This window comes from Numida meleagris, chromosome 2 (genome assembly GCF_002078875.1).
Source record: "Numida meleagris isolate 19003 breed g44 Domestic line chromosome 2, NumMel1.0, whole genome shotgun sequence".
In the NCBI taxonomy this organism is placed as follows: Eukaryota; Metazoa; Chordata; class Aves; order Galliformes; family Numididae; genus Numida; species Numida meleagris.
Window position 1 is genome coordinate 145,206,605 of NC_034410.1, and position 15,094 is coordinate 145,221,698.

General features: G+C 41.3%; 1 protein-coding gene across 8 annotated transcripts in view; it reads right to left on the reverse strand.

Annotated features, from left to right (window-relative positions):
* Positions 1–15,094, reverse strand: part of TSNARE1 (t-SNARE domain containing 1) — a 478,612-nt gene that overhangs the window by 257,812 nt on the left and 205,706 nt on the right. For all 8 annotated transcript variants that reach the window (XM_021387367.1, XM_021387368.1, XM_021387366.1 and 5 more), the window contains 2 exons: positions 3,120–3,210; positions 105–179 (listed from right to left, as the gene is read on the reverse strand). In XM_021387367.1, the coding sequence (XP_021243042.1) occupies positions 105–179; positions 3,120–3,210 (166 nt within the window). The remainder of the gene's footprint in view (positions 1–104; positions 180–3,119; positions 3,211–15,094) is intronic.

The following is a 15,094-nucleotide window of genomic DNA, read 5'->3' on the forward strand; positions in this document are numbered from 1 at the left end:
TGAGCTGTACAGAGATGTTCCACACTCCTAGCAGTCATGTTTGCTCCTGCTTAGTGTGTTCCCAAATATACACACTGAAAAGTGAAACCAAGAGAGCCTCTCACCTTCTGCACAGTTCCATATCTCTGGATGGCATCAGACAGCTGGTTCTTCAGCCTATCCAGCTGAAGTCGTTCTTGCTGTGTTAGGAGAACAAAGACCTGGTTAGCAAGAGCTAATTCAAGTAGTTGACTCCGTCTTGAGGGGTCTGGGGAAGCACAAGGAGCTGAGAGGGGACAGCATCAGGACAGCCGACCTAAACTGGCGAAATGGGTATTCCATACCACGTGATCACACAGAAAAATTGTAAACTCACGGGATTCGGCTGGGGGCCAGCACTGCTCAGGAACTGGCTGGGCATTGGTTGACAGGTGGGGAGCCATTTCTTTGTGCATCACTTGCTTTGTAAATACAAATATCTATATACACATACTTAAATACATTTTACACACATATATTATTATCCTTACTGTTACTTCTCTCTTCCTTTTCTGTCTTAGTAAATAGGTCTTACCTCAACCTATAGGTTCTGCTGGTTTTTTTTGTTTTTTTTTTTTTTATTCTCTCCCCAGCCCCACTGCGAGGAGAGAAGTGAGCGAAAGGCCATGCGGTGCTGAGTTGCTTGCATTGTTAAACCACAATATTCAGACAACTGCTTAAGAATAAGAAAGTACATTTTATAGAGGATAGGATAAACAGCTTTAATTTTTAATGGGAGCATTTTCATACAGAAGAATATTCCCAGTCTTATAGTTCATCATCCAAAGATTTAAAACCATTTTTAGAACAGGGTAAATATCATTATTCCCATTCTACCAATAAAGGCCTATAAACTTTGTTACTTACGCAAAATAAGACAAGACAGACACCCTGGAGAGCTGATCTAATGGTCCAGTACTCATCCTACAGAAACACGGAATCCAGATAGGCCTCTCTATTTAAGCCCTTTGAGATTACTTTAAAAGGAAGCCCTAAAATAACCATGTGCTATTTTACATCAATCTGCCTTGTATCACACTGATCCCCTTACATCAGTATCTTTGCTCCTGAAATACTATCAATTTGCCCAGTCAGGCATCCTCACTCCAATAGCTCCAGCAGCACGTGGAGCTTCAAGGGAACTCAGAGAAACTCCCACTGTGCACCTTGCTGGCTGTGCATTATGTCTGGAAAACATGGGAGAAAAATGATATATATATTTTTGTCCATGGCTGCATACAAAGCAATACACAGAATAATGGATTGGAAAGGACTGATTATAAAGCTCTAAATTAATGGAAAGATTTTCAAACCGTGAGAAATTTTATGGGAGGAAAGTTTGAAATGCTACTAAGATCCCCAGTAGGGACTTGCCAACGCAGCAGTTGATACCCACCATAGTCATTAATTCTATATAAGGGAGAAGGGCTTCAGGCTTTACATCAAAATTTGTAGGTTTAATTACTTGAACTGCAAACTGTTGGAAAAGAAGAGTTAAAAATAATAAAATCTGTTAAACGAATTGACCAGGGAGTAAAAAAAGTTATTAGGTAATGCCAGTAGAGAGCAGCAAGTTTATTCCTCATATTACCAAAATTGTTTATGTGTCGATTTCCTTCCGCTCTTAAATATTCTCCCTTTAACTTAGCAATTTTTCTCCACATGACAGTAAAAGCTGTTCTGCTGGCAGTTTCCACTGGACACAACACTGACTTCAAAGGCTAATACTGACATTTTTGTATGACACTATAATTGGTTTTAACATGACCTTGCCTGATTTCCCTTTGGATCCAATTTATGTCACAAAATGGTGCCCAGATCTCCACACCTCCATGAAGAAAACTTCTGTTTCATCACGGTCTGATGCAATTATTTTCAGAGTGTGCAAGGAAAAAAAAATAGGCCTTTCAATCCACTATGAATCAAAGAAATGTGTTAATAACCATCAAGAATTAAGGCTGATGTCTGCATAAGGTTGATGCCGATAAATGGAAAAGTCATTTTGGGGTGATTTGACTCTTAAATCCTTTTCTCAGGTGTCTGTTTGCTTAAATCTGGACTGTAAAAGCCATTTGGACAAAGCTCAGCTGTATTTTCAGAGCAGTGTTACCTTCAGGTAGGAGGAAGGTGAGAATAGAATCGTATTACAGTATTTTGGAAAATGGCAGGAAGTGAATGAGGATTAACACCAATTTGGGTAAATTTCTGACCCAGAAAATAAATGGATCCTACAATCAAGAACATAAGAGAAAACTGCTCAGCACAGTCAAGGAAAAAAAATAATTGCCTTTATTCTTATTTGCTGAATCACCTGCTATCTAGGCGTAACTTCTCAACCCTCATACGTGGAGTTTGCTCCCCATGATTCCATACGTTGAGCTGCTGCTCTTCCCTGCAGGCCAAATTCAACAGGAATGTATGGGGTCTAAAAGTCTTCACAGAAAGGTCAGAAATTATTTGATTGTCCGGTCCTTGCCACTGGGAACAGGGACTGGGAGGCAATCCTACACCTTTGACAAAGATGTTCATGTGAGTTGAACCGACTGATGACAGAAGACCAGTGTATCCATACAACAGATGGGATTGCTGAGGGGTAAACTGTAATTCAAATTGTTTGGCTCTGATCTGGCCATAGCCTGTAAATATCTGTCCCCACCACTGCATTCCTTGAATGAATGCCATATCCAAACATTGCACTGCTCTGCTCTTTCTGGACTTCTGAGAACATTTATAAGTTCATCTGCACCCAGTGCAAATACTGTACTACTGCGTCCTTAACTACAATCTCATGTAGAGATGGACAATTTCTGTACTTTCATTTGAACTGTATGAGACCACAAGAAGGTGTGAGCTAATCTTTGTTGTAAAATCATTGCTTTCCAATTCCACATGGCCCAGGTTTTGGGAGAATGCGTTTCTGAAGCTTTTTCCATTGATGATTTAGAAACACAAGCCGTGCTTACAGTGTAACAGTAAAGGAAGCAGTAACAAGACAAGGGGTTCAGCAGCTTCAAAGCACCCACTACCCACTTCTTTTTTCTTTATTCCTCCCCCCATAAGCCCCAGCACTCTCTCCCAACAGCATCTTGAATGACACATACCCTGGATGAGCCTCTGACAACCTCAGACAGCTGCTTGATGGCTTTGGTGCTAGTTGTGATGGTTTTATTAGTCTCTTGCTGGGTTGCATGCCTGCAGAAGAGGAGAGATAATGCGAAATGCAATTGAAATTAATTGCATAATGAGATACTTACAGAGCTTCATCAAACTGCAGAGCAGTTGAAACAACACAACACACATCACATGGAGCCACGGTAGGACCATGCAAGTCTTGGGTCTTGAGTAACAATAACAGACAGAGGACTGTAGGAAATCCTAGCAAGGAGCTGCTCGAAACATCCCTGTTTGATCAGCACGAAGAAAATGGCTGTAGACCTACAAAGTCAATAAGGGAAGTCAAAGTGGGGGGCTGGCAGGTATCCAGGCCATCACACAGAGCTGGTATTGCTACTGAAATTGTAAAAAGAAGGGTTATATAGGCAAGAGAGATGAAATGGGGAAGTTGTTTGATGGCTGACTGGGAGAGAAAGAGGCAGATGTTGAGCAGGACAATTTCCTTACTGTGGTCACCTCCCTGCTAATGACACACTATCCCCAAAGAAGCACTGTCAATGCATAGAGGAATATCAAAATGTATACAAGAACTAATAAATGCAGGCAGGAAGCCAAGAGAGTCACAGTTCCCCCTCCCTTTTGCACCTCAAGTTCCACTACAATATTTCTTGTAAGCTGGTTGCTGGCATCTCTGTTAAGGTCCAAACAAAGGAGAGAAAAGTGGCATAAGTGCTGCCCAAAGGGATTTAGCTCAGTCCAGAAGTTCCCAAGCTTTTATAAGGACAATGGGGTATTTTTAGCCTCTAAACCTCCCCAGAGAGAACTTCAAATCTTTTTTTTTTTTTTTTTTTTTTGAAGAAAGGGGTGGCTTTCAATTATGTTTCAATCAAAAATTCTGGAAAGGCTCAAAAAACACCTAAAGAAAATGATCTTTTTCTTCCTTAGAGGACATCTTTAAGTCATAGCTGTATTGAAAAACTCATTTGTCAGCTACTCTTTTTCAGAGTCAGCAGGATGGAGTGAATGAAGCTGTTTGATTTAAAAAAAAAAAAAAAAAAGAAAAGATGGCTCGTTAGGGCCCTTCTGTCCTGAAGACCCATGGCATGTCCCAGCCTTTCAGCTTCTTCCTTTGGTGAGGCATTGGAACAGGCCACCCAAGGAGGTGGTGGAGTCACTATCACTGAAGGTTTTCAACAAATGGGTAGATGCAGTAATGAGGGAAATGGTTTAGTGGGCATGGTGGGGATGGGTTGACTGTTGGACTAGATGATCTTAGAGGTCTTTTCCAACCTTAATGATTCTATGATTCCTGCTGCTCTGACAGAACTGATAGATACTAACTCTTTCAAGACTTATTTCAATGCTTTTTCTATCTCCTTTGAGGAACAAGCACAGCCCCAAGCACAGTCTTCACCTATCGCTACTTCAACTACAAATACATTGAGCCTTATCACTGGGTCAGAGCAGATGGACCACGAACTGCAATATTCACCGCCATAGGAAAGTTTGGATGTTTTTATCCACTAAATCAAGTTCTTTGTGCAGACAGAACAGGTGGGAAAACTTCTAGGATAAAAGTACACTGATTTTATGCACTGGACCTACCAAGTAGACAAGCAAAAGCTTAGTGTACCATGAAGATAACATCTCTTAGGTGCAGAACAGTAATTCAGATGTAAGTTAAAGGTTGAACATGTGCAGAGAAGGCACAGATTCTTCAGCACCATAGAGGAAAGAAAAACAATCTACTATGAAGACAAGATTGGATCAGATAGCTAGTTTTTCTGAGCTCTCCTTAGTTACATTAAAATAACATTTCTGTATCCATTCATCAAAATGCATTTATTTATGATTCCATGGCCCACAACACCAGCTGACTGATTACATTACCTTTAATTTGAGGTGGATGAGGTCATATCTGCCACAGTCAGGTATTCCACACCGCCATCACAAGAGAGGGAGCTGGGAATTGAATCCTGTCCCATCACCTACCCTGAGGACTAAACAATTAGACTTGGCTTCAATCTTTTAATCAAGTAAATCTTGCCACCAAGTGCATGAATTCCGTAAGGAGCCATCTCAAGATGGAGCCTTTCATAATGCTAGAGGTGACGTCCAGTTATTTTGCAGGCCTCATTAAATTATCTGCTTGCTGAACACATCAGGGATTTACGTACCAGCAATTACTGATCCTCCAAGTAAAATGATATGTTAGGCTTATGCGTCTGATCCTGCTCAATTTCTAAAGCAAAAAAGAATCCTCTGCATTTGTATTCTAATGTAAATTTGATGTTAGATACCTTATGTAACAAATCCACACATCATCATCACCACAACCTTTGCAGCAAGTTGCTGGGGAAAAAAAAAAAACAAAACACCTGGGTGAGGGAGTAAAAAAAAAAAAAAAGTTCTGCTTTCCACCACTTAATCCAAAATGCACTTTAACTAACATGCTGGTGCTTGATTTTAGTAGTTCTCACTATGCTGTCAGTACAATTAACTTCTTATTCTTCAGCCTCACAGATATGCTCAGGAATCAGACACTGATTATATTTAATTTACATTAAATGCTATTAAGATCTTCAATAAAAATAGGGCCTTGAAGCTCCACTCCCAGCATGATTTGATTTTAATATGTAATGGTAACAAGCTATGTCACTGCTATTATTATTATTGTTATTATTATTATTATTAGCTTTCTTTATATTCTTCTCCCCTCACAAGTATGGAAGGTAATTAAAGGGGTATCTCTGATGAATAGAATTTGCTTCTGAAAAAGTCTTCCACACAATAGTAAGTTAAACAGTCTACAGAGATACAGAGTACCTAAAATACAAACTTCGTAAAAGACTTACCATCTACAGCAGTACTCTAAAAATTAGCACTCTAAGAATGGAAAAGAAAAGGGCATCTCTTAGGAAGAATAACACCTCTTGCTGTGCATTTCTGTATGCACAGAGATTGCAAAGACAACGCACTAAATAATACAAGAGATGTCACACTGCTGCCTGAGCATTTCCTACGGCTGCTGTTTTCTTTACCAGGGAACTATGGTCCACCAAATCCATAATCTCCAGCACGCAGCTGCTTACAGTGTGTTTTTTGAATGATCGTATCTGTAATTTATTTATCCAGTTTTAAAATGAGGATAGTGAAGATGCAGATGCAGCGACAGCTGCTTCCCTTCTCTGCGGTGACAGACTGAAGGAAAGACAAACACTATCACACCCAGTGTCCCCCCCATTCCTCCTTCTTTCCCCCAGCTTTTATTGCAAAGCATGATGCCATACGATATGGGACATCACTTTAGCCAGTGTGAGTCAGCTGTCCTGGTTCTGTCCCCTCCCAGCTCCCTGTGTCACCTGGCAGGGCACTGAGGAGCTGAAACATCTTCGGCTCTGTGTAACTCTGCAGCAACCCCACCTAAAACCATGACACCAAGTCAGCACAAAATAATCAGACCCCAAATGCAACAGCAAAGATTGAGAGAGGAAAGACTCTGTCCTGTCCCACCATGCCTGCTGCCACTCAGTAATCACAGAATCAAAGAATCATTAAGGTTGGAAAGACCAATAAGATCATCTAGTCCAACCATCAAGCCATGCCTGTGACCACTCTAGACCATGTCACTTAGTGTGACATCCACCCTCTCCTTGAACATCTCCAGGGGCAGTGACTTCACCACTTCCCTGGGCAGCCTGTTCCAATGCCTCATCACTCCATCTGAGCAGAATTTTTTCCTAATATCCAACCTGAACCTCCCTTGGTGCAACTTAAGGTCATTACCTCTCGTCCCATCACTGTTCCCTGTGAGAAGAGGCTGAACCCCACCTCACTACAACCTCCTTTCAGGAAGTTGTCAAGAGTCATAAGGTCTCTCATGAGCCTCCTCTTCTCAAGACTAAACAACATCAGTTCTCTCAGCCACTCCTAGAATCACAGAATTATATAATTCCTCAGGATGGAAAAGACCTTAAAGATCAAGTCCAACCACAACCTAACCATACTACCCTAACTCTAACAACCCACCACTAAATCATGTCCCTGAGCACCACATCCAAACAGTTTTTAAACACATTCAAGGATGGTGACTCAACCACCTCCTCACAAGACCTGTTCCTGAATAGCTTTTTCTTCTCCCATAAGGAAATGGAAATTGTAAATACTCATGTACAAAACAGGGAATCCTCATTAGATTTAGTATCCTCTTTGGCACAGCTCAACTGCATTGCAATGGAGTAAGCATTTAAGAGATGGGTGGTCAAGTAGGTTTGGGTACAACTATGCCAGGGAGCACAGCATACTTTAAGCCATTCACTTGCATTTTACACAACAGCTATAGTTCTTATCACTGTAGTTTTTCTTGTGCAAAGAAAGGCAAAAATTATAATACATGGAGCAGAGAACTGAGCAGCACAATCTGTGGCTCAAGCAGAAATAGATTAAGTATCCCCATTTAAATATATTCCATAGTTGTCAGAGGCAAAAATACATAAGGGTACAACAAGCATGCATAAGGGTTTTATTCACATTGTAAGACTTGAGCTGGTTTCTTGCCTGTCGTACAGCTGGATTTTGTGAAGGACTGTGGGACCTGACGATAGCCCACATCAAACTCCAAAGACACGTATATAAAACTTTATGCATTAGCCACATGGACAGCCAACACAGAGTACTTCCAGTCCCCAAAAGCTCTGATTCTTCTCTCTCCACCTCACCAAAGTGTTATAACTTCAGAGCAAAACCAATGGAGGTCCTTCACGGTCTGTGTAGAGGGGGACCCTACAGCAGTAATCCACCAATTCTGGGTGTCTCATATGCAGCTGGGCTGATCCTACAGCGGAACTAAGGATATTTCATAGAATCAAAGAACTACAGAACTACAGAATGGCTTGGGTTGGAAGGGACCTCAAAGACCATCTAGTTCCAGTCCTCCTGCTGCAAGCATGGCTGCCAACCACTAAATGAGGAAAGAAATTAGGCTGCTCAGGGCCCCATCCAACCTGGCAATTTGCAGGCTGATGTGTCCAACACTTAGGTTAGCAAACACTTTGCAATAGGATGGAAACATATGCTGGATTACATTGCCATAGCTCTCTGCCCACAGGCAGCACTGTGCCTCATTCCCTGGGGCTGCAAGCAGGAAGGGATGGAAGCAGTGGGCATCTCTCATCTCTAAGTATTTACTGCAGAGGTAAACAAAGCAGAAAGATGAGCTAGGAGGAACAGTTGTTTTACCAAGCCTTAAACTATCTTTATTACTGTACCATTAAAGCCACCAAAGGAAGAAAAGCTAAATCTACCCATTCAGTCTCCACAGTAATGCTCAATTTTATAATTTTTTTCCTTTCTTCTTTAGGAACTGCTGCTGCATGTTGAGGAAGCATTTACAACAGAGTAAAATAAGAGCTCTAATTCTGTTCTGTCAGCAAACCCCTTTGCATAGGTGTAAATCATCCAGCTGAATAAAAGCCAGGAGAAAAACGGACTGCTGCTTCCAAGTTTCAAGCAACACAATCTTCTATAATAAAAGAATCATAGATTTCCAATTTGCTTGTCACTTCAAAGTATTAGGAGAGGTGGTGCACTTATTTTTCTTCAGGGAGCTTAGGGGCTGGTCTGTGGTTGCGTGGGAAGAGGAGGGGGGGTATTTCACTTGCCACTGTGTCATGCTATAGGTTAGCAGCTACTTTATCCTAAGATTCTAAACTAAGACAACCAATCTGAACCACTCCTGGCAAAACTTAAGGCTGTTCCCTCTCGTTCTATCACTCGTTACCTGGGAGAAGAGGCTGGTTGTTGCAAAAAGCTACTTATTGACCTGCTGCCAGAAATTCAGGTTTGTGTTTTTCAACTAAATCACATGCAGGACATTATATAAGGCCCTCTCTTAACCCCATATCGCCTACAGATTAGATCAGAGTTGCCAGAGCCTACATCTCTCAGGTCATAACTGATAGCTCAGAAAGCATTCAGAAGCAGCTTAACATCAGTGCTGCCACTAGTCACCCCTCAAGTGACTTCTTCTCTCACCCAGATTATTCCCAAGTTTTAATTTTCAAAGTTTCACTTTATTTCCTAATAAAAGAGTCCCTTGGATCCTTTGTAAACGCCTTGCCAGAAGTGAGCTATATTACACCACTCTCTCATTACCCAGTAAGCCTCTTAGCTTATCAAAGACAGAAATTAATTTAATTTCCCATAATTTCATCTTTATGAACCCTAGTGCCTACAGATCATGAAAGTCATTTTTTCCTCTAGGTGCTAATAAACCAAGTACTTTTTTTCAACTGTTCTTCCAACTTTCATTGTACTGGAGAAGCCCATCATCCTGCACAGCATTTCTGCAAAAAGTAAGCACTCTTTGCAGTCATAGGAACTCACCTGCTCTCTGTGAGCTCTTAATATTCACCATTTTCTCTGGTATTGCCCCAATAATCCTTTTAGCACCCCAGAATAAATGTTCTCCGGCCACAACTATTCTGGTGGCTTTGTCGGTGCTTTCTGATTCCTTCGTCAGTTTTGCGTTTCTGCATTAATGGTTCAATGCCAGTGATGGAAAAGTTACCAGGATGTATCCTTGCAGCACTCCTTAGTGGCATAAGGCAGAAGTGGCTGCTGCAAAGCCAGAAAGCAACAGAAAACCCATATACAGTTGTTACCATGCCTTTCTTCTGGTAATTTACTGCAGCTCTTTGCTGAAGCTTGGATAAGAGCCGTCATTCCATCTCTTTTCAGAAGCATTATGCCCATCTAAGACTCAGGTTTGCTTCATTCTTGTCCATGAAGCAGGAGTTAATGCAGTCAAATGACTTGCAGGGAGAACACTATGCTTGCTGAGTCCTGCACACCATCCATAGAAAACATTTCATATACTGTATAGGAGTGTTAGAAACCGTCCTCCTTCCCTGAAATTTGCAAAGAACTAGATGTTGTCTTATGTTTCTAACTCTCTTTTTGGAAACATTACATACTTGGACTCCAATTTATGCAAACTTCCTGTTACAAGTGGCTTTTTGCAGAGAGCAGGCTAAAAGCCACAGACGCAAAAAAGAAAGAAACAATACACTGACTCCCACAGACTTCATGCAGATGAAAGAGCCAACTGCTCTACCTGCTTAAACAAGTTTTTTCATAATATATGCTACCTCAGTCATTAGCTTCCACTTCTTGGAAAAGCACCAGAAAGAAAAGAAGCTTGTGTATCTCCATTTAGGTATTTCCAAGCCAAAAACCCCAGGGAACTATGGACCTGTCAGCCTCTCTGTACTGGGGCAGATTATGGAACAGATCCTCTTGGAAGAAAGGGAGGTGATATGGGATAATCTGCATGGCTTCACCAAGGACAGGTCCTGCCTGAGTCAGTCCAGAGGAGAAGATAACCTTTCTCTTGCAATATGATGACACCAGGCCCCACACCAGTTTGAAGATCATGGAGCACACTGCCAACCTTGGCTGGACTGTCCCACCACACCTACCGTGTAGTCTAGATTTGGCACCTTTTGATTTCCATCTGTTCAGGAGGATGAAAGATGGACTGTGTGGGCAACATTCTTCTAGCAACGAAGCTGTCATAGCAGCTGTGAAACAGTGCGTCACCTCTGCTCTGAGCACCCTGATCTAGCTGTAGGTGTCTCTGTTCACTGCAGGGGACTTGGACTAGATGATTGTTAATGATCTCTTCCAACTCAAACTATCCATTGCAATACCACCCCTTCCTTACACTGCAATTTCTATACCTATGCCCTTATCAATGTGCGTGTGTTTGTGTTTCTATGAATTCCAGCTGATCAAGTAATTTGGATAGATCTGATGACTGATTTTGGGTGTACAAGTGTGGAAGAACTTGTCCTACATGCAGACATGTATGTAGGAAAGACATAGATAAATGGACTATAGATAAATTGCCCTGCAGATTAATTTAGCCTGTTATCCTTCCCACACTTGCTCTCCTGGACTTAGCATTTAATGTGTGTGTAATACTTGGTACAGCACCATGAAAAGTAAAGATGAAGGGCACTCCACTGATGTGAATGAGTGATCAATTGCTTTAGCTCTACTTGAGAAACTACACTGAAACCATAATTAATAAAAAGAGTTGGTGTTTTGTACCTTTGAGTATGAAAAGTCTCAGTGAAGATACGCAGATCATTTGAGGCTTATTCTGTTTTTTTAATAGATGCTTTTGCTTTTTCCTGTGCTTTCTTGGCAAATTTTTTGGAGGCAAGAACATTCACAGAAAACATGAAAAAAAGGAAGAAATCACACAAATTTCTGAGATAGAGGCATTTTCACCCAAGGAAAGTCGTGTTTCATTTAAGGAAAGACAACTTTGTTTAAAAGCAAGACATTTTAATTGAAAAATGAAACCACTTCACTCAAACAACTGTGAAGTGTTTTGCTATTTTGTGAAGCGAGCAAGAAATCTACGGCAAACTAACAGCTCAAGAGACCTTTCATCTTGCTGTTATTATTTGTGTTTTTCCAGTTAGAGGTATTAAAGCACAAGCTTTCCTATACCTAGAGTTAAATTAAGCAATGTGCCTAAACCTAATTCTGCGATCAGGTTTTAAATGAGAAAGAAAAGCCATCAGCAGTGATTGCACCCCTGAAATTGTCAATGTGTACTGAACAGGTTATCCTATAAACCTATGAAAAATGTCCACCCTCTCACTAGCAAGAAATCTAAATAGTAAGGGAATTACCAATTAATTCTTCTGCAGTCTAAAGTGCAACAATAGCTGGTTTATCATCTCCAACAAGATCAGCTTAGAGACTCAACACAAATATCCAAGAAACACTGCACCAGTGCAAAAAAGCAATGTTTCATGTTTAACCATTGTAGGAATCAAGTTCTACTTATTTCAGAAGGAAGAAGGAGAACATCCACCAAGGGGACATATTCAATGAAGTTATATGGACCACTCTGTCCCAGAGGACAAATGGTGGAAAAGTAACCATAAAGCTCATAGCCCAGCTTGGAGGAAGGTCTGATACATGCTGATCTCCCTAATTGGCAATGTGAAGAGACTTCAAAAAAAAACAACAGCAAAGAAAGCCAACAGGGTGTCAGCTTTGTCAGAAGTCCTCCTCCTAGGCCGTGCAGAAACCCCTCATAAACCTTCCTAGTGAAGCTAATAACGGTTTCACTGTGAATATTGTTAAGCTGTCTGGACAATACAAGTGGACTGGCATTCACAACAGATGTTGAAGACAGATGGAAAATCCATTAATAGTGAAATGTCATGCAGAGAAACTGAGTATTTAGCGAACTTTTGATCTGTTCAGTTTGCTTCAGCACCATCACTGGCAGAGGCAGGGGAAACAGAAGAGGCAGGGGCACAGCTTCAGCTTCCAAGACAGTTGCATAACAATCTCATAACCTGGATGTCTCGTGACATCTCTATCCTTTCCACTTGAAAACTCTATGACGATGGGACAAGAAGATTTTGGGTTTATTCATCTGGGATTTCAGTACATATGGCCTTCCTGAAAAGTCTACACCACGCATCTGCAGAGTTCACGTGCAGCAAAGCCATATTATCCTAAACAGAAACAGCATCCTCTGGACCTCTTGTGTATCACAAAGAACATGAACACACCTTTCTGTCCATAAAAAAACATGATCTTAATGTAGCACCTCTACATGCTCAAATACACTTACATTACCAAACCAGACCCCACAGCCCCTGCCTAGCTAACCCACATCTCACTTTTTTTATAAAAAATCTCACCGTTTTAAAACTAGTTTTAAACTAAAAGAGGAGAGATTTAGATTAGACACTGGGAGGCAATTCTTTACTCAGACGGTGGTGGGGCACTGGCACAGGCTGCCCAGAGAAGCTGTGCATGCTCCATCCCTGGAGGTGCTTTAGGCCAGGTTGGATGGAGCCCTGGGAAGCCTGACCTGGTGGGTGACAACTCTGTCCATGGCAGAAGAGTTGGCAACTTTAAGGCCCCTTCCAACTTAAACCATTCTGTGATTCACCTCACTGGCCTCAATCATCACTCATAGGTGTCCTAGAGAAAAGGACATATCTAATATATAGTAATATCTAATATATAATAATATCTAATAGACAAATATCTAAAATATTTGTCTGCTATCCCTTTCTCCCAAACTAAACATCAATGAGAGGTTTTCTAATTATCTAAAATAAACAAAAAATTCACACAACAGTTTGTTACTGCAGTTCTACTCTATATACATCTCCCTAAACTATTCCATGCCCTATTGCAAATTCTTGCAATCCCAAAACATGACTCCAGTCCTAACCTCTGAGCTAGAACATGATCCCTTGCTCCACTGCATCTCCATGCATTTCTGAAGCACACTTTCCCATCTTCCTGACTCACAGGATGACAGACTGGTTGAGGTCGGAAGGGACCTCTGGGTCCATCTGCTGGAACCCCCCAACAAGCAGGGCCACTATAGGGTGCCCAGGGCCATGTCCAGGAGGCTTTTGAAGATCTCTGAGGAGAAGAGTCCACAACCTCTCCAGGCAGCACATAAGGACATTAGGACTTCTCACCCTGGTCCCCCAACCAAATCTTGACATGGGAGGCCCAAAAGTTTGTGGCCAGATCCATAATCTCCTTGACAAGAGAATACCTAGAGGCACTAAGTGCTGCACCACTTGGTCTTGCTTTCTCACTCTCCTCCTCCTGTTCCTGCCCTAGATGTGATTTTGGAGAACAGCAGTACACAGATAGGGAAGCTAGCTGGAGGAAAGCCATTTTAAAACACAAAGTGAAGCCCAGAAGTCGAAGCTGGTAACGGTACTGGCGCTCTATGAACTCATTCCTTTGAGGCACATGTGACAAGATCTGATTTTTCTGATGTGTGAGCAAGAGAAGGAAGAAAAGAAAATATGTGAAAATAATATACGATGGAAAACAGCCTTAAACTCTGTTTACTTGAGAGCAGGATTTTTTGTTGCGGCTTTATTTGTTTTCATATTGCATTTTGTTTTCAAAAAGCACAGAAATGACTAAAAGGAATTGTGCTGGGAAGAAAAATGGATCTCAGCAGACTACTCACCACCTATTGCTCTATCCTGTACACTTCATATGCCTCTTTAAATCTGACATCTCTGCAACTTCCTGAACATAAGGGCAAGCTGTGAAGTACAAGGGAAATTAATATATTTATCCTGTGCAGAGTGCAATACATTTAAAATATTGAGTTCTTCATCTCTAAATACTTTTCTTCCTATCTCCTTCACTGTCCTTTCCATTCAACTTACGTTTCACTCTGACTTGCATTGCCGTTCTAACAACACTTTAATTTAGCTGGCAGAATGATGTACCTGTCTCTTTTTAGGAATGATTAAGTTTCCAACAAAGAGGCAAAATCTTAAAGGAAATGCTACTGGTGAGGCTTCTCTGCTGATCAGTCCCACATTTCATCAATTTAAAGATCCTTCAGACTCTCGGGTGACAATAATGTGTAATTCTCAATGTACCACAAGTCTCTCTTCCCCACCACCTTCCAGCTGACATCGGGTCATAAAACATCCTAGCAGTTAGATTACAAAAACATGAGGCCCTTTATTGGCCAATAAAACACCTGCAAGAGCAACCATGTGAATGAAGACCCCATTTTGTGGCACAATAAATTTTGCACTAGCAGCCAAAAGGCACTGCTATTACAGGAATTGTGCAAATCGCCATCCATGGTCCATGACCGTGGCCAGAAGGATGCTATTTCCAGAGGGAGAACAACAATTAAAATGCATTGTCGGTGGTCCAAAAAATTAATCTGCAAAGAGATATTTCCCCTGCATGAACTGGGCACAAATATGTAATAAAATGACAAACAAACAGAATAAAAGGTCTGTGGAGGTTAATTATAAACCAACAGGCTCCGAGTTTTGTCTCAGGTAAGGCAAGACTATCTTTTTCTGCTGGCAGAAGGTGATGGACCTAGCAAATAATGAACTCAGACACAGCAACCCTTTGG